The sequence below is a fragment of the Penicillium chrysogenum genome, assembly GCF_028827035.1.
Source record: "Penicillium chrysogenum strain IBT 35668 chromosome Unknown utg000002l_segment0_segment0, whole genome shotgun sequence".
NCBI classification, from domain to species: Eukaryota; Fungi; Ascomycota; class Eurotiomycetes; order Eurotiales; family Aspergillaceae; genus Penicillium; species Penicillium chrysogenum.
This window is the reverse complement of record NW_026622750.1, coordinates 6,923,892-6,941,498: the sequence shown is the minus strand read 5'-3', so window position 1 is coordinate 6,941,498 and position 17,607 is coordinate 6,923,892. Positions and strand designations below refer to the sequence as shown.

Sequence of the window (17,607 nt, the reverse complement as noted above, 5' to 3'; positions counted from 1 at the left end):
AGTCCATCTCCCCCACATTCGAAATACGTCCGACCCAATGTCATCACTGATCGACTTCTGCCTGACGTTTTTACCTCTCTCATTTTATTTTTTTGTCTCTTTTTACCCCCAAGGCTGACTCTTGATTTCTGCTTTCTGTTTCTTCGTGCTCATTTCTGCCTCCCAGCTTCTCTCCCTCTCCCTCTCTCTCGTCCTATCAGTCTATCAGTCCCTCGCCTTGTGGTTCCTCGGAAACCCCACCCTCGGTACGGAAGTCAGCCGCTCGCGTCATCCACGGTTCATTCTCCCCTTTTTGTTGTGAAATCCGGTGATACTGCCAGATGTCTCGGTATGATGACTATCGCTCGTCGACAGGGACCCTGGACTCTCGCGGTCGATACGATCGATACTCACGGGGTCCCCCCGTGGCCGAACGACCCCGCCATGCCGAAGAGCGCTTTGAAGCACGTCTCCGTGAGGAAGACCGATATGGACCCCCTGCGCGCGCACCCGGGAGACTCTATGAGGATGACCATCTAGACCACCCATCCCCTGCCATGTCTCTTGTGGCGCATGACCGGCGTCGGCGCCGTGATGACAGTCCCTCATTCCGTCGTCCCCAACTTATTAGACGGCAGTCGTCCTTGGACACCTTCGACCGCATACCGCGGCGCAAGATGGAACACTTCGATGCCCGAGACCGACCCCGCGCTCCCCGTGTACCTGTCGTTGCTCCGCCTCGTCGCCATCTCTCTCCGGGCCGTTATCGTGAGCGAGAAGTCTATGAGGATATTAGGATTGCCGAGCCCGACTACTACGGTGATGAAGAGTTCAGAGACGTTCGTGATCGAGATATGGTGGACCGTCGGCGCCGCTCTAGCAGTACTGTTCGCAGACATCATGAAGAGAAGCCTTACCCGCGCAAAGGGAAGACCCGTGTCCCTCGTCACCTTGCTCATATTCACGCCATCATGGATCTAGGGTATCCGTTCAAGGAAGAGGTTGGTCTGTCTTCCAATAGTACTCTAGTCTGTTGCTGACCTTAAGTAGGATGATGTTATCGTCATTCAAAAGGCATTATCGAAGGCGCAGATCGACGAAGTACTTACCTTGAGCCGCGAGTTCAGGCGGCCTTCGCCCGTGGAAAGTGAGTTTGCACTCACGCCCGCATTCCCAATTCCTCGTGAGGAAGCGTGATACTAATTAGCGAACAGCCGAATACATCGGGTTGTCCTCATCTCCCCCATGAGGGAACGGCCACGCGAGCGGGTGACGACAGAACACTTGCGTGTCGAAGCTTCTCCCCGCACGAGCCAGGCGTTCATCGTAGAATCATCACCTTCCCGACACAGATCACGATCGCGCCATCATATGGACCAATATGAGGAGTTTGTCGAGAGGCCGCGAGTACACGGAGTCTCTCGGCGACGCGCTGTATCAGTCAATGACCGTGGGCCTCATCTATTGTCTCCCGTGCAGTACATCGAGGAGCGAGAGTCGGATCCTGCTCGGACGGGTTCAATGGTTCTTGTTCGTCCACGGGAGAGCGACCACGACATGAGCGATTACATCCGCAGTCTAGAAGAGGAGACCAGGCTTCTTCGTCTGGAGAGGCAGGGTGGGATTGAGATCACTCGGCAACGCGAAACAGATATCATTGACGATAGAGGTAATCAGGAGGAGGTTACTGAGATTCGGAGGCAGGAGCGTTCAGGTATGACGCCACAAATTACTCTATGCTTTCGATGATTCTGACCTTCCCTAGAACCCAACTCTCGCATCATGCGTGCTATGATGGCCACTCTGACCTGACCTGGCTTCGATACTACCGAGGCACTTTCCTGATTTTTGAAGCAGAGACTTACGACGCTATGATTTTAATTTGTTTCCAGTGACTCCAGGTTCTGGATGGGGATTTCCAGATGTTTTCTATGTATCTTTTCAGTCAATTTGCAGATTATTCCTAGGGCCAGCATTGGAGACTTGACAATTTATAATCACAGGAGGCTGCTCCTGGGATGGATGAGATTGACATAACATCTGGGGGCCGTCAAGTATAAGTGTACTAGTAGAAAACATTGAAGGAAGATCGGAGATGATACAAACGAGTTGATACGTGGCGCAAGTGAGGCGGTGCAAGGTCGAGGCTCCCGCCCGCATAGCACATGTGGTGATACCCCATCATCACTCCCATCCATTTCTCGTTACTCTCTCCTCCTTTTTCTTTTAACTAAAAAAAAAAAAATTTACCGAAATACACCGATCATGGATCGAATGCAGGCATTCGGAAAGAACTTCAGGTGAGTACACCGTCATAGCCCCCCCTTCCATCTCGTCGACCCTATTCTACCCCCTCGGCTTGTGACCGGTCGCTTTACTAACATCTTCTTGCCTTGTGGTTTTCTGACGGACAGTGCGAGCTTCACGCCTTTTGCGCAGCGTACCCAGCAAATGATCAAGGAGCAGCTGGGCCAGGCCGAGGACAAGACCCAGCTTCCCGATGAATACATCAAGCTCGAGAAGCGCGTCGATGCGCTGAAACTGGTCCACCAGAAGCTGTTGCAGGTTACGTGAGTAATCTCCGTTGCTTTCTGCGCTATGGATGGCTCTCTTACAGGTGTTAACCGGCGCCCCCTCTCGCGAACAGCTCCCAATACTCCAACGAGGCCTACGACTACCCTCCCAACATCCGCGAATCCTTCAATGACCTAGGCCGGACTATCAACGAGAAGGTCCAGCTCCTGTCCCAGGCAGGCTCTCCCGCCGAGGCACAAGCTGCCCTGACAGCCCCGCCTTCCGCAAAGCCCCAACCCAAGACCTTCAACCACGCGATCGCCCGTGCCTCCCTGGCCGGCTCCCAGACGCTCGCGCAGAGCACCGAGGGCGAGGACCCGCTTGCCACTGCATTGGAGAAGTATGCTCTGGCCGAGGAGCAGGTTGGCGAGGCTCGTCTGGCCCAGGATGCTCAGATCCAGTCTCGCTTCCTGGCCGGCTGGAATACCACCCTCAACACCAACTTGATGTTCGCTGCTAAGGCGCGCAAGAATGTGGAGAACGCCCGCTTGATGCTTGACTCCATCAAGGCTAGCAAAAAGGCCGGCGCCCACGGCGACCTAGATAACCTGAGCGAGGATGCCCGAGCGGAGATCGAGCAGGCCGAAGATGAGTTTGTTGGCCAGACTGAGGAAGCTGTGAGCGTGATGAAAAACGTATGCTCCCGTTATCTTTCTTTTCTTTTCTTTTGTTTTTCGCCCTCCGAAATCCGTTCCGTGGTATTAACATCGCTTGCAACAGGTCCTTGATACCCCCGAGCCCCTGCGCAACCTGGCCGATCTGATCGCCGCTCAACTTGAGTTCCACAAGAAGTCATACGAGATTCTCAGCGAGCTTGCCCCAACTGTAGATGCTCTGCAGGTCGAGCAGGAAGTAAGTTCTCGGTGATGCTCGTTCTACATGTCCATCACATCTAACCACGGTTTTTTTTTTTCCTTAGGCCAGCTACCGCAAAATTCGTGAGGGCGCTTAAGCGTTGATTTGAAATGCCATGTTTCTTTTGTTATCCTTCTGCCTGGCTTCGTATTTTGTCTGTTACTCCGAGCCATGGCCTTGTGTTTTGTATTTAAGCTGCTTTGCTTCTGCCGAGCCCGACAGATCATTGAGTCTGGATTTTTGGATCATAAAGAATTTCCATAAAAGCAGTATTGTAAAGCAGATGTAGAGCAGATGCCACCTTCATTCAAATGTACCTACCTAGGTAGGTATGGTTGATCATATCGATGTCATATGGATCCACCGCCCGCCAATTCTGCCTCAGGCAGGCCAGCTCCAGGAGCTCCGGCATCAAGATACTCCAACTCGCCAGCTCGCCTTTTTCAGCTCACAACACACTTGACAGTCGCATATTTCCCGAGAATTACCCCTGGATATTTGATCACTCGCATACGTACCGAAGACTCATCAACCCCGCCTTCATTGTGCCACGCTGCACCGGACAATCGATTACTTGTCCGTCCACCTGCACCATCAAAGGATCCGGGCATTCGATAGCACTCGTCCAGAGAACTTATACCACCAAGCAAAGGCTGCCTCCTCTGAGCTCTCCACCCTAGCTCGCCCACTCCCCGCCCACTCCCCGCCCACACCAACATTCGTGTAAGGCACCAAGCGATCCACCCTGGGCTGTGCTTTACTCCGACGAACCAAGAGAATAACAAAATACTGAAGAAATGGCAAACGGGTATGTTTCCCCTTCTCTTGGCCCGGGATAAACAAGGTATACCTATCTATAGCCGGTCAATGATCACCTGGTTATGGGTTCGCGTCGTTTAATCTATATCGCCACGCCCTGATCTCCCGATACTCTGTCGACAAGTTTACAAAAATACAGTCGCTAACATGAAATTTAATAGCTGGAGCCTGGTCATTGGCCTGGTTATTATCGTCGCCCTTTCGACGGCAGCGTGGTTCCTAAGCCCGAAGGGCGATAACCAAACGTGAGTCGATGCTTCGCTCTGTGTACGCTGGGTGTCGAGCCCAGGGGCCATTCCTTTTAAAGTTGCAAACCCTTGAGAATACTGACTCTGCTGTCCTCAGTCTCTTCCGCAGCACGCTCATCCTTACCTTCGTTTCCTGTTACTTGATGTGGGGTATGTTTCTTGTTATCTGTTGTCCCTATCCACCTATCCCCGTGATATGTGTACTACATGAAATATACTCTAACATACTCAATATAGCAATCGTCTTCCTCTCACAGTGGCACCCTCTTATCGCACCAAAGCGCTCAGACATCAGACCTGATCGCGTACCGCAATAAAGGCATTCCTCTTACTGGTTTGTTGGGTTTTGCATCAATTCTGTCAACTGACAATTCGGGATCCTGTCGTGATATATTGTCTCGTCTTACCCTGTCATGGGATAACACAAGATGAAGTCAAGTTTATCTCATCTCACGCAGCGACGCTTGTGGTCCGGACGGGAATGAAGACTGCTTTTTCCGTCTCTGTGCTTAGACTAGGTAGCGGGCTACTTCTGGAATTGGTATGTATTGCGAGCCTGTGTGGTGGTTTTGTATGGCTCTTCCCTAGATGGCCTTTTCGGGGTATATTTTATGTTTTTGGTTTGATTCGGTTTTTGCTCTGTAGTTGCTGCTCGGTTTCTTTGGTCATGGAAAGTACATATTCATACCCTTTTAGGCCATTTACTACATCTAGTCGAATTATTGCCTACGACTATGTCATGGACAAGTACCCCCAATGTCGACCAAGGGATTTTCGCTCCGTAGAGTACACAGGCCTTGTGATATGGCCACTTGATGGACGCTGGTAAAGCTAGGTGGAATTAATTTTTGTATAAGTACAAGTTATCTGAATCACTCCTAACCGACTCCCACAGCACCGAGAATCACCCTCTGCACTGCCCACCGGGCGATTTGGCCCGCAACAGCAACCGCAACAGCACGCAGATACCCAGAGCCAAGTAAGATATACAATGCCTCAATATTACTCAGCAGTACTAGGTGCGTATCCACAACACCAAGAGAAAGCAACGAAGCAAGCAAATCAAAAAGTCCCGTCAGATAACTAGTCGGCGTGGAAGTTCGAAGCGAAGCAGCCGTGGCAGCCAGCCACGATTCCAGGAACGAAGAAGAACGAGCCAAATCCGGCGGCGGAGTCGGTATAGCCGCTTTGGCGGAGATGAGAGAAGGGGTTTGCGTGGCTGTGGCGAACAGGCTCTGGTGCACCGCGCTCGACATTGTAGCCGGCTGCGTCGAGGCCCGGATCTGTGCTGCTGAGGGACTGTGCGCTGGGATGTCGGAGAGGCTGCCGCTCCCGTCTGCGCCCCAGATTACCAGCAGGATGGGGAAGAGCTTTGCGCAGCTGCTGACTAGCAGGGCGGTGCTGATCGCTGCTGGGCTTGCGGCTGTTGGAGGGGGTAGGGGCTGGATGTTTTGCAGCGGGGCTGTTGATGCCCGGCGCAGGGGTGGTGCAGGTCGAGGCGGCGGCCCCATTGACGACGTGCCTTGCGGTGGTGGGGAGAGGTCGGTTGGGGAGGCGACCTCGCTGTATGAGCTAGGGGTTGGAGTTGGGCAAAGTAGGCTGGCGGAATGACTGGCGGGGTTCTGGGTGTGTGGGTTTACCGGCAATCCGGATGGCGAGGGTTGTGTCGTTGGCGTGGGGGGGCCGGAGGGGAGGAGGGTGGCATCTCCAGTAGACTTTCTGCTAGGATTGGTGTTGGCATTGCTGCTGCTATCTGGTCCGCTATATCTGCGCGACTTCGGGACCAGGATTGAGGCCAAAAGGCGCACGGTGAGGTGATGCGCGAGAGTTGCGGCTGCATTCAAACTGAGGAAGAAGAGGTATTGGATAATGATAGGGGCGCGTGACAGGAAGGTTGTTGCGAGGGATGGGTCCTTCTCGATGCGTGCCCAGGTCAGGTAGACGTCGAAGAGAAGCAGAAGAACCCCAAGGCGGATTATGGATCGCTAAAAAGGTGACTTTATCAGTAATTGGCTCACAGTTGTTTAACGTAGTGTACCCACATCGAACTGGTTGTCGTCTCGCCCGAGCCGATTGAAGAGGAGATGTCGGTATACCTGTTTTCGGGATAAGTTAGCCAGGTGGCGTCCCTCTGGGATATGTACAATGCGGTTATACCTGGGGCTTGATTAGCACCAAGTCAATGAAGAGCACAACAAAGTCATATTCGACATATTTGTCGGCAAACCGCTGGCACCGCGGGCATTGCGTTAGCCGCACACCCTTGCCTTGGGACCTGTCATCGGCACGACTGTAGGCGCTGTACAGGTGAGAGACCGGATAGGAGCACTCGATGCAAATAGGCATCGCGTCACATCCAAAGATCTTTCGGGATGTACGAGAGTCTCGATAGTCTCCTATCAGGATATTGAAGGCGGTGAGGCCAATATCGGAGGATACCTAGGTATACCTCCAGGGCTATGAAGTATGACCTGAAGCTGCAACGTAAGGAACTACCTAGGTAACTAGAGCATACCTACTGGGGGTAGGCAATTCTCTGGGGAACCAGGCAAAATACTGGAAAGGGAATAGAGACAAACAAGCAAAAAAAGAAACTCCGATAGGGGGAATCGAACCCCCGGCTGCCGTGTGAGAGACGGCGATGTTAGCCACTACACCATATCGGATGGTTGAAATTCCTTCCGCAAATTACGTTATTAGGCCTAGCTCTGGCCTTTTCGGTCTAGCGTCATAACGCCCTGTGCGTCGTCGTGCGTGGTTCTATAAAGTCCTCCCCATCGCCCCTTCAACTTTCTGGCTCTCCTGCTCCTCCTTTCTCAACCACCCCCCCCGGCCCGCCCCCCATGCGCGCCTTGCGGATGAGGCATTTTTGCCATTGATCCGGCTCACCGAGCTCCGCCACCCCCGTTATCGCCGGCGTGAACCAGCCAGTCCTTTGCGGTCCTTCGAGCCTCTGGAGCGCAATCTGCGCTGTTTCCTTCGCCCTGCCCCTTTCCCTCTCAGCCCTCGCCATTACGCTCGAGATGAGGCATTTTTGCCACTGGTCCGCCACGCCGACCGGCAGATCCGTCACATCACATGTCAGTCGGCCGGTCCGTCATCGATCCATTGCGCCTTTTGGTTTCAGTCGCCCTAGACCCTCTGTGGACAATCGCCTGTGTGCAGCGGGTCCGTGAATCTGCCTTGGAACCCAGTACGAGAGTGAGAGCCTTGTGGCTAATGGTGTCCAATCAATTTCGGACCGAGGGGAATGTTGGTTAAAACGCATCAATTGCGTATTCGACCGGACGCTCCTCCCTGCAATTTGCGTAAGCCAACGATACAAGCGTCTGCGAAAGCTGGATAACATGATCCCCTCCTTTCCCTGCTCTTCATGATGTGAAGCTTCCACAGCGGCCATGTTGAGGCGCTTCAATGATCTCTGAAATTGCTCGCCGACCTCCCCAGACCGTTTGCACGCCTCCGTTCCGCTCGATCCTTCGTACCATCGTTCCATTTTCAGAAATCGCTGAGTGGAACTCAGCTCGCCAAGTACGCCTAGTACGTCTTGTCCTTGACGACCCCTTTGACGTGGTTATTTATTGGCAGACACGCTGAGATGGACGGGTAAGACAATAGGGGGTGAATCCTTCAACACGAGCTACACGTGGACTGGAGGCGATTAGGCAGCTTGGTCTCTCGGTCAGTACCTTATGAGCGCCTCATCCACATCTATTGGTTACGGAATGACCGGCAAGTAGAGCTCAATTGACTGGGCGCCTTGTGACCGAACTTATTGACTTCACGATCGATTGGCATAGAGGACGAGATAGAAGGACAAGGAACAGGTTATACGGACTGGAGATGGAGGTAGCGTGTGTCTCTATGTTAGTCCGCCCTTCGGCGTTTCGTCTTTTGTCTCGAGTTATAGAACGACTGGCGAGTAGAGCTCAATCAATCTAGTGGTGATAACACTGGGTGTAGACGATGCGCATACTTGCAGTTCACTAGGAATAGTAGTATCATTGTGGTATGATCTCGGAGTTGTGGTCGTCCTCATTCCGGAGATCTACGCAGTCCCGACCCCTATCACCGAAGGCGCTCTGTGACCGAATCCTCGTTGGCTTCACGGTTAATTGGCATAGAGGGCGAAGTGGACCGATAGGAAAACTGGATTTACTTCTACAGCATCTGCGTCGCGCGGACTGGAGATGATAAGGGAGTCTTTAGTTTCCGTGTTGATCCGTCCTGCATGTTTCATCTTCTGTCCTAGGCCATGGAACGACTGGCAAACAGTGCTCAGTCGAAACGGTAGCGATGTTACTGGGCGCGGACGATGAGTAGGAGTGCAGTCCTCTGTAAATAGCAACAGCACTTTGTGATATTATTGGATCAAATGGACGATAAGCTGGTCATTCGTACGGTATTCCTATGCAATGTGCATTAGATATGGATATGATTGGCAGACAAACCTCGTCTGGAAGCGATCCTGCTAGGCCTCCCCTGAGAATCCTGGTTCTTTTAGGGGGAGCAAAACAGATTCTGGGTTCTGTGCTCTTTGCTTGGCTACCAGCTGCTGCACTATCCCGCGTGCGACAAGGTTGAGTACTAGTGCCCACTCTATCAACAAGTCAGTTATTGGGTGAAAGAGATAATTGATCACCTTGAGAGTCGATTATGAGTATAGTGATTGGGATAAGCCTTAGAGGATTCAGAATGGAATGAACTGTAGTGCTTGATTACCCGGTCTTTTTCACCGCTGAAACATGTGACTTTTAGACTATGCGTTTTACCTATTAGTTATGTCCGACCAGATTGTCAGATTCGGACCTTTGTTATTTTAGTTAGGGTTCTTGGATGTTAGCTAGGCATATAGTGCCTTTACGCCAATATGAGCACAGCGCCCTTCCCAACTCTCATATTCTCACCACAAGTGACGTCAGCCATACACGAGATGACGTAGAGTTAAGGTATTCCAACCAGATAAGCCTCCGTGCTACGTAGTCCATCCCACAGATTCGCGGCCATCGATAAGGTCGGAGTAAGTTATTGTACGCACGTGGGGGGAGGACGATTCACTATTCCACTATAGCGATCATCCGAGTTTCCACCCGAGGAAACCTCCCGTGAGAGAAGAAAGCGATTTAGTACAAAACCAAGATGGCCTAATGGCTGGAATGGTTGGATTCCTCGGTTTTTTTCAGTTCTAGTCTGTGGAGACCGGAGGTTGGCCGTAGGGATATGTTATCTATCGCACGAGCTATACAACCATATCTGATCAGGACTAGGCGGCCGTGATCGCGAAGCTTGATCGGTACTACTACGCCGCAATGGCTACATTCAGAGATTTAGAGTTCTAATTCCAGCCTAATATCCATAACCTTGTTTACGAGGGTTATCGAAATGTGATTGTTCAGGATCCGAACTTGAAAGGAGCTTCGACAGATGCTATTCGCAAACGACACATCCAATGGGTCGAAGGCCGGGCTTTCTATCGTAGGCTTGGTATACCTCGATTTGACTACTTGGATGACCGCTCTATCCGGTCGTGGTTGAATCTACTAAGTTCGTCATGCACGCGATTTAGGTGGGGTGGCCGCTCGCTTGTGGAATACGTTACATGTATTGTATAAGTATATACAGTGACTACGCAAAAGTCTTAACGACACCTGGCCCCACACACCCTTGATTATATAATTTTCTGCCGGTAACTATAAAACCTCAATGAATTCATACTATAAAATCTAGTACGCTGTATCCCACCCCCTGGCTCTCAATGATAGCTTCTACCCGATGCGGCATCGTCTCAGAGAGATGCTCTAGGTGCCGTAGCTCTAATTCATCCCATGCCTGCTGCGCTGTCGCCACAAGTATCTCCTTTGTCATATCATTTTTCCGCATATGTAAGAGATTAGGTCGAATCTCGTATATCTTAGCTTTCAACAACACCCAGAGGTTTTCAATTGGGTTTAAATCTGGCGAGTGCGGTGGCTATTCCATAACTTCAATGTTAATTTCGCGTCAAGCATCCCGAACAACGTACGCAGTGTGCGAAGGCGCCTTATCATGCTGAAAAATAGCCCCTTCATTCGACACTAAGGTAGGTAGAATCCGTCGGTATAACTCTTCAATAACAAGGCCTGTAATACCATACGCTCAGCCTCAGGATTACCAAAGAGTGGGATAAGCCCCGTTCGACGTGTAGCGCCCGAAAAAGCAGCCCAAAACATGTGTTTAACTTGCTTCCCTCGGTGTGGTAATCCTTGACATTGTCCCTCGTTTGGCTGGTCCCTCGGACGAATAAAAGTTCATTCTCGACGAATAACAATTCCACGTTCAACCGTACATTCATCAGGCCAGAAAACCCGGGCCCCATCCTCCGGTGTAAAGTGACGATATCGGGTAGCCCAGCGGAGGCGTTTTAGCGCATATTTCTCCGTCAAATACGGTCGCCAGCTACACCTCCATTTTCGAAGATTTTCAGTATTTAAAAGACGCCGGATCGAGTCGATTTTGACTTTGTGGGAGACCTCAGCAAGTAGGTCTTCCTGGGTAATCTTCGGATTCTCCGAAATAGCATCTAGGAGACGTACTTTATCGGTTGTATTTAGCTTGCTTGGTCGACCAGAGCGAGGCTTCAAAACGCCAGCACGCCTTTCATGCTCCTTCTTAATTGTATAGCGAATTGTAGAGATAGAAATCCACGGATATCTCTGGTGTATATGCCGATATCTCCATTGAACCGCCGAATGGAGCTCACAGATCCTTTCACGAAGTGCTGGTGTAAGTTCTGAGCGACCGGGCATAGTAAAAAGTATATATAAAGCATATAAAGAAGAAAGAAAGTGAAAATAGGGGGAGAAAGGCGAGATATACGCGCTATAGATGAAGTCCATTAGCGCGTACTGTATGGCGGTGTGGGCCATATAGGAAGGCGGTAGATATGTAGGGCCAAAGGTGTTAAGACTTTTGCGTAGTCACTGTACGTATACTTGCGTATGTTTTGTAAATAAAGGGTCAGCTCACACTTGGGTCCGAGCATTGCCCCGCTAACTCCCCTGCGTCTCGCATCTCCCTTTGTCCTCTTCTCTACAGGCTTCTCAGCTTATCTTCGTCATGGAGGACATGACTGGTCCCCCTTGGGGCACACTTGCTGTTGAACAATACTTCATTGTATCTTGGCCCTCAACTTATTGGCAAGCATTTCACTAACTTCCCGCAGAGACAAACTGGAATTACTCCTCGACCGAAACCCCCGATCAGCAGCGAACAAGACTAGTAGCTGAGTTTCTCGACCTGAACCTTATTCCGATTGAATGGGTAGAAGATTGGGAAAGTCTTCCAGATCCGCCTCGTGCGCCTACGTCAGAGGAAATCGATACTATTCTTCGACCTTACCGTGTTGATGCCCTTCGATGGCGCGCAGGTAATATGTTCCATGACCACACATCTCCTGTTTTACTGCGAACCTACTACAGCACCGAAGAAGGCGAGCAAGCTGAACACGACGAATTGATGAATACATGGGTCGACGTGGACCCATTTGAAGCAGAATCCTGGTGGGCTGTCCTTGATAACGCGGATCACTTTAACTTTGGGTCGGACTGGCGGCGTATATATGGAGTTCTTCCCGAAGTCGCTGGTCCACTTTCTCCTGAGACTGAAGATAAATGGATACCGCGATTCCGTGACCCGGAGTATTTTGATAGTATACGTCATGATTTCAAAACCCAACTTGCCGAAGCGAAAGAACGAAATCCCAAGGAATGGCGCGAGGGCCGAGATGCAATTATTGAGAGCCTTGCGATGAGATTACACAAACTTTCCACGAGGACGTACCTAATCCTTGCAGACCAGGAAGCTTTCCAGTCTGGAAGTCTGCGGCTGCTTTATTTGGATGGCTTTCGAAACGTTGTTCGCGAGGGCCGTCTGGATCCCGAGATTGACGATCTATTTGGTGTTACAAGTAAATGGATGGACGGCGAATTACTCGAAAACACTGTTGTGGGGGACAAATATCGAGTCAGCGGGGAGTTGGGGAAGGAACTCTATCAATTGACGGAAGAAGATCTTGCAGACCCTAAGTAGAAGAAAAGATAAAGAACATGTTACCGCACTACCGGCAAATCAAACAGCTCACAGCATGTTTTATAATGTCTCGACGACGTTCATGGAAATATATTTCCAGCAATTTGGCCATCTTTCATGGCCAACCATTCTCTTCAGATTCATCCAATAGCCGATCAACATCGGCGTCGTCAACATCGGCAACATATTCAATGCCTAGAAAAATGGTCAGAGCGTGCTTGCAAATAATCTTTTGAGGTCCGCATACTTTCAATTCCCCATTCTCCCCACTTTTCATCCCGTTTCGATGTGTCGGAGCTACTGCTCCCACTGTCTTGGAAACGAATCAAACAGTATGCCATGTTGTACTCAATGTTCCAAGCAGAGGGACTCATGCCAATACTGTTAGTACGCTTACAGAACGCATTGTACTCTTTTTGCTCGCCCAATATCTTTCCAGATGACGTGACTTTTGTACCAGGTAGTTTGTACGTATTGTCCTGGTTGAAATGATTGACTGCGCAAAGAACCGAGTCCATGGTAAGAGGTCCGTCATAACTGGTCTTGTACCATGTCGGTTTGTTGGCATTCCACCAGTCTGCTGAGGTGAGTGACTTTCCAGGCATAAGCCAAGAGGTCTCATAGTCTCGTTTGAAAGCCCATGACATCTTCGTATTACCTGCCTGTTCTTTATTAGTAAATTTCTCAACTATGATAAGAACTACATACCTGGTCCCCGCCATCTGGGGGTGGCATTTCTTCGCCGTACTCAACGAGCTTTTGTTCATATGGTCTGTTCTCTCCTATGCCATAGTTGTTCGGTCTAGTCCAGTCTAATATAGATAAATCGACAGTGTTAGAAAGCTTGACAGAATAGAAAATAAAACAGATTCTCACCAGTCTGTTTCTGCCAGGACACCCAATAATCTATCTTTTTGGGATCTCCCCGTGACTCAGGATCCAGTTGCTTCCAGTTCGATAAGAGCCCGCCGACCAATTCTAAAACGTATTAACAAATTGCCACATATAACAACACAATCCAAAGCTAGATCAAGAGAAACTAAGTACTTACTAACACAGTTACCGTGCCAACCATTCTGTACTCTTATAACACACTCGATACGACGCTAACTCTTAGGTAGCCACTTCCCACCTTGCTCACTAGACGCCTAGGGAAACTCATCACACTCAAGTTGCAGGCCCTTTCGCCTCACTACTTTGTTAAGCTCAGTAGTTGCTGACTAGCATTTACTACCCCCGCAAACTACGTTACGTCTTGCATCTATCCGTTTTTCTCCCTAAGAAAATGTGAACTTCGAGCGTAAGGGTGCAAGATTGAGAATATTGTCACAAAGACCGGGCACATCGTGCGTGAGTCTCTCTTGAAGATCTCCGTCTTTATCAAGGATCTCATTCACCGCCTGATATGGACCAAGGAAGCCGCAATTGACTGTCAAATCGTGGCCAAGTCAGTTCAGAAACAACTAATCCCGTTGAAAATGTCAAACTAACATCGCAATTCGGGTAGCCGGAAACCACTTGCTCCGGCTGGGCAATGGCCTTGCTTAGTGAATTCGGGGGTATTAGGGTCTAAGAGGCGAGTCAGTTTCTCCTGCCGACCAATACACCTCTATGGGGTTTCATACCCAAAGTCGTAGCGTCTGCTCGGCGAGATATGTTAGCAGTTGGTTCCAGAACGGACATTATGCTGTCATTAGACATGTCTCTTTCGGTCTCGGAGTGTTAAGTATCGAATTTAAGATCTCGCTTCCCTACATCAGTCTCGGACATCGGAACGGTTCCCGTCTTTTCATACAATTTGAGCATTTTGTCAGGCGAGTATGCGGTGCGATCTCCTGTTGCCCAGTCAACGAAGTCTAAGATCTTAGCCACTGCCTTATAACCAATGTTATAGTACAGATATGCCCCAAATCGGTAGTGGAATGCATTGTCAGACGTGTCGTAGTCACCATAAGCCTGGAAGGAGAGGTCGGTGTTCACATAGCCACTTAGCTAAGCATCCATCAAGGTTTTACCCGCAACTATCTTACCGCCACCGATCTTAATACCAATGCTAGCTTGTGGGATAATGAGAACATCAATCTATGCATCGACGGCGACTCCAGCGTGGAACACTGGTTCAACTGTACCCGGGGCGGGAGATTCAGTTTTACTTTCAAGACCCAGTAAGTTTGAGTATTTTTCTTACACATCGTCTTCCTAAGGCCAAAAGACTTTAGCCTTTCCGAAAGACATCTTCGCTCCTACATCAAGTGAGCCGAAGAGCGTAATTTTGCCGCGAATCTGGAATGGATCATATCATTAGACATGCAATAAACAGTACTAGAAATAATTAGGGAAGCTTACCTACCCGTAAACATCCAATATAGGCCCAACAGCCGCAATCCCCTTGACAGCAAGTCCAGGGTAAGTGAGGGTATCAATAATCTTCTTTCGTTCAGTTTGCGTCTGCGCTATAACCCTACCTTCAACGTGTAGACCAAGGTAAGCTTCAGGCTCCATTCCAAAGTAAGCGAATGTCTCCGGCTTGCCAGGGGGAATAAATGTCGCCGAGAGATAGTAGGCGTACGTTGCATCCATAGAAAGATCGGCCTCTAAATCCATCGACAATTCGCCAAAGTAGGTCTCCCCCGGGGCACCCCCATTTAGCGTAGAAGAGGTTAATAGTTCTACTAAGACCCAACTCAATTACACCCACGCTAGACTTTGTCACAGTGGTCTATAAACTAAGATCAGTATATTCAAAGACAAGGTAAGGGAGTGAGGAAGAACTTACTAGCTTCTTTAACCACTCTCCAAATACGCCGAACCAACGCTTCTAGGGCTGCACCTTGGAGACTTCCATCGGCGTTTTGATTTTAATAGGCTCCTCGCGTCTCCTAAGCTTTTTGTCGCGTATAGCGGCTCGCTAAACGCGGGCACGCCACTCATTTTAAGTAAGGTCATATTCTCCCATCCCACGCCTTATACGACTGGCTAGTGAGTTGGTCATCTCGTCCCAGTAACCCATCAAATTGGTATAGTCAATACGAATTTGGACAGCATCATCATCCCGCTTAAGCTTAATATCTTAGAAGTTATAGTCAATTTTGACTTCGTAAACTGGGTTCGAGATGCTCCTCAATAATCGGTGCTATAAGTGGTGCTCGGGCAGTTAGAAATACTAATCGGCCAATTTCATCGACACGATACGCGCAAAAGGGCCTTCGCCTATATAAGGTGGAAGGGAGACAATCGTATCATCTACACCATTGATAAACACACGCTCACATTCTTTCGAGCCAATAGGAAAGTTGCAGTAGACATAGAAGGTTTCCTCGGCATAATCAAAGATACTATCTATAATAGTCTGGTTGCTGGTCAGAATAGAGCGTTTTGCCACAGAGGTATCAGGCGAGCGGCGGACAACGGTATGACTAGAAGAAAACTCGTTATCGATAGAGCCCTCAGGTCCATCGAGCATAACAAAGCCATATACATCAGAGCCATCTTCCTTCGTAGAGCGCTCATCATCCTAATTGTTATTGGCATATTCGTCACTATATTTCCAGACCACGTCGGACTCGTCTACTTCGTTATAGTACTTTTCCCATAAATATTTAGGGTCAACAGGCCAGTCGCTATAATACTTAGTGGGTGGATCGCAACAGTACGACCACTCTAGGTCCATTCCATCCTCCGGAGTGTAGGAGTCACATATATAGCTATTACCGATGCTACCAGCGTTACCGGTAGCAGGTGTTTTCGGATCAAGTGCGCTAGCAATCTTAACTTTGCCAGCCGAGCAGGGTCGTAGCTTACACAGGTCAGCTCTCAGGGGGTCGTCGTTTATATAAAAGTTAGTCCATTAGCAGTTTTTGAGGCTCTAGTCATAGGAACAACAAAGTCCACTCTTAAAAGATTGCTTGTACGGACTTCCGACCGAACCATCCACTTCTAAGACGTACGTGTCTAAGCACCACGGCTTGCCATTTAGCTTATCAAACCGATAAGTGTAGTAGTCGTCACCTTTAGGACATTAAGCCGGATCATCGATGACCAAAGGGCCCTAACAGTCGGTCCAGTCACACTTTTGAAGCATGATAGTAGAGTCACAGCAGAGATAACGTGCCCCGGTAAAGCACTAACCTTCGCCCTTAGCATCCAATGCGGTATCTTAGTTAAGCTTGAACTGGTTGCTACCGCACTTGCCATCGCAACCAAACTCGCTACGCTTAGGAGCACCGTTCCATTCGCAATTTTTGGGCATAGTATCTTTTAGACAGCAGATACTTCTGTACCAGCCCTCATCGCAGTCTCCATAGCGCTCTTTGCCTCCAGCCTGCAGTGGGTTGTGCGCTATACTGACCGATATGTATCCCGATGGGCATACCTGATCTAGGTTTTTCTCTTTGCTTGACCCATCGGTACAGCGATCTGTTATAAAACAATTCTGACCATTGTAGGCTACAAAAGCATCGGCAATGACTTTTTTTCGAGTGGCTATCGGTGTTGCTTTCCATTTGTAGTGACGAAAGATCTTCGCCAATAAGACTAGATAGGGCGTTGAATTCACCATCATCCTAGTCGATTGCCCATACCATCCAGCCACTTAAGCAGTGCTTGGAAATGAACTTTTTTTATCGGTAAAAGACTGCTCATCGTCATATAAAACCCACTGAGAACCTTAGTAAACATTGTATTTAACCGTGGTCTCCGCGTCGTAATGAGTGTGCACATCCAGAGAGTTGTTTCGAGAGCTGATTTCTGCATATGACAAAATCCCCGCTGTATCTGTACAGGTACTAGGGGCGCCTCTAGTACTGAACTAGCATTTTCGGTTTGGCTCAGTACAGTCTTCATCCTTCATAGTAAAGGACCGACCATAGAAGGCAAATCCAAAAACAACATTAGCGGGATCAATGTTGTTTCGCTAGAGGAGATCCAAACCGAGCTCAATCTGACTGATATCGGTGTGGCCCTCAAGATATGGACCTGTCCATTCACTGTCCTAGTCCCACATGCCGGGAAGGTCGTAGCTCATAAGATTAATATAATCAATATGTTCCTACATTCTCTCGACATT

General features: G+C 49.4%; 11 protein-coding genes across 11 annotated transcripts; 4 read left to right on the top strand and 7 right to left on the bottom strand.

Annotated features, from left to right (window-relative positions):
- Positions 1-320: 320 nt before the first annotated feature.
- Positions 321-1,791, top strand: N7489_005854 (uncharacterized protein; the record flags this gene model as incomplete). Its single annotated transcript, XM_056711606.1, has 4 exons — positions 321-980; positions 1,030-1,126; positions 1,187-1,693; positions 1,745-1,791. 4 exons carry the CDS (start codon positions 321-323, stop codon positions 1,789-1,791), a joined length of 1,311 nt encoding a protein of 436 aa, XP_056570027.1.
- A 453-nt stretch (positions 1,792-2,244) lies between these two features.
- N7489_005853 (BAR domain-containing protein) lies at positions 2,245-3,511 on the top strand (the record flags this gene model as incomplete). Its single annotated transcript, XM_056711605.1, has 5 exons — positions 2,245-2,279; positions 2,394-2,549; positions 2,627-3,188; positions 3,274-3,405; positions 3,473-3,511. 5 exons carry the CDS (start codon positions 2,245-2,247, stop codon positions 3,503-3,505), a joined length of 918 nt encoding a protein of 305 aa, XP_056570026.1. The 3' UTR covers positions 3,506-3,511.
- A 694-nt stretch (positions 3,512-4,205) lies between these two features.
- On the top strand, positions 4,206-4,792 carry N7489_005852 (uncharacterized protein; the record flags this gene model as incomplete). The annotated part of the gene is made up of 4 exons (XM_056711604.1): positions 4,206-4,216; positions 4,389-4,472; positions 4,573-4,625; positions 4,713-4,792. 4 exons carry the CDS (start codon positions 4,206-4,208, stop codon positions 4,790-4,792), a joined length of 228 nt encoding a protein of 75 aa, XP_056570025.1.
- A 561-nt stretch (positions 4,793-5,353) lies between these two features.
- N7489_005851 (sterol homeostasis protein ARV1) lies at positions 5,354-7,151 on the bottom strand (the record flags this gene model as incomplete). Its single annotated transcript, XM_056711603.1, has 4 exons — positions 5,354-6,460; positions 6,518-6,571; positions 6,633-6,914; positions 6,981-7,151. Coding segments are annotated over 4 exons (1,614 nt in total), but the record flags the coding sequence as incomplete, so codon positions are not given.
- A 109-nt stretch (positions 7,152-7,260) lies between these two features.
- N7489_005850 (uncharacterized protein) lies at positions 7,261-7,488 on the bottom strand (the record flags this gene model as incomplete). Its single annotated transcript, XM_056711602.1, has 1 exon — positions 7,261-7,488. The coding sequence occupies one exon, from the start codon at positions 7,486-7,488 to the stop codon at positions 7,261-7,263; it is 228 nt and encodes a 75-aa protein (XP_056570023.1).
- A 4,082-nt stretch (positions 7,489-11,570) lies between these two features.
- N7489_005849 (uncharacterized protein) lies at positions 11,571-12,542 on the top strand (the record flags this gene model as incomplete). The annotated part of the gene is made up of 2 exons (XM_056711601.1): positions 11,571-11,627; positions 11,679-12,542. 2 exons carry the CDS (start codon positions 11,571-11,573, stop codon positions 12,540-12,542), a joined length of 921 nt encoding a protein of 306 aa, XP_056570022.1.
- A 115-nt stretch (positions 12,543-12,657) lies between these two features.
- Positions 12,658-13,277, bottom strand: N7489_005848 (uncharacterized protein; the record flags this gene model as incomplete). The annotated part of the gene is made up of 3 exons (XM_056711600.1): positions 12,658-12,737; positions 12,790-13,204; positions 13,251-13,277. 3 exons carry the CDS (start codon positions 13,275-13,277, stop codon positions 12,658-12,660), a joined length of 522 nt encoding a protein of 173 aa, XP_056570021.1.
- Positions 13,278-14,264: 987 nt separating this feature from the next.
- Positions 14,265-15,146, bottom strand: N7489_005847 (uncharacterized protein; the record flags this gene model as incomplete). Its single annotated transcript, XM_056711599.1, has 4 exons — positions 14,265-14,534; positions 14,672-14,741; positions 14,790-14,825; positions 14,893-15,146. 4 exons carry the CDS (start codon positions 15,144-15,146, stop codon positions 14,265-14,267), a joined length of 630 nt encoding a protein of 209 aa, XP_056570020.1.
- A 559-nt stretch (positions 15,147-15,705) lies between these two features.
- Positions 15,706-16,005, bottom strand: N7489_005846 (uncharacterized protein; the record flags this gene model as incomplete). The annotated part of the gene is made up of 1 exon (XM_056711598.1): positions 15,706-16,005. The coding sequence occupies one exon, from the start codon at positions 16,003-16,005 to the stop codon at positions 15,706-15,708; it is 300 nt and encodes a 99-aa protein (XP_056570019.1).
- Positions 16,006-16,698: 693 nt separating this feature from the next.
- Positions 16,699-17,384, bottom strand: N7489_005845 (uncharacterized protein; the record flags this gene model as incomplete). The annotated part of the gene is made up of 2 exons (XM_056711597.1): positions 16,699-17,075; positions 17,123-17,384. The coding sequence occupies 2 exons, from the start codon at positions 17,382-17,384 to the stop codon at positions 16,699-16,701; spliced, it is 639 nt and encodes a 212-aa protein (XP_056570018.1).
- Positions 17,385-17,387: 3 nt separating this feature from the next.
- N7489_005844 (uncharacterized protein) lies at positions 17,388-17,606 on the bottom strand (the record flags this gene model as incomplete). Its single annotated transcript, XM_056711596.1, has 2 exons — positions 17,388-17,560; positions 17,594-17,606. The coding sequence occupies 2 exons, from the start codon at positions 17,604-17,606 to the stop codon at positions 17,388-17,390; spliced, it is 186 nt and encodes a 61-aa protein (XP_056570017.1).
- Between the last annotated feature and the right edge of the window lies 1 nt (position 17,607).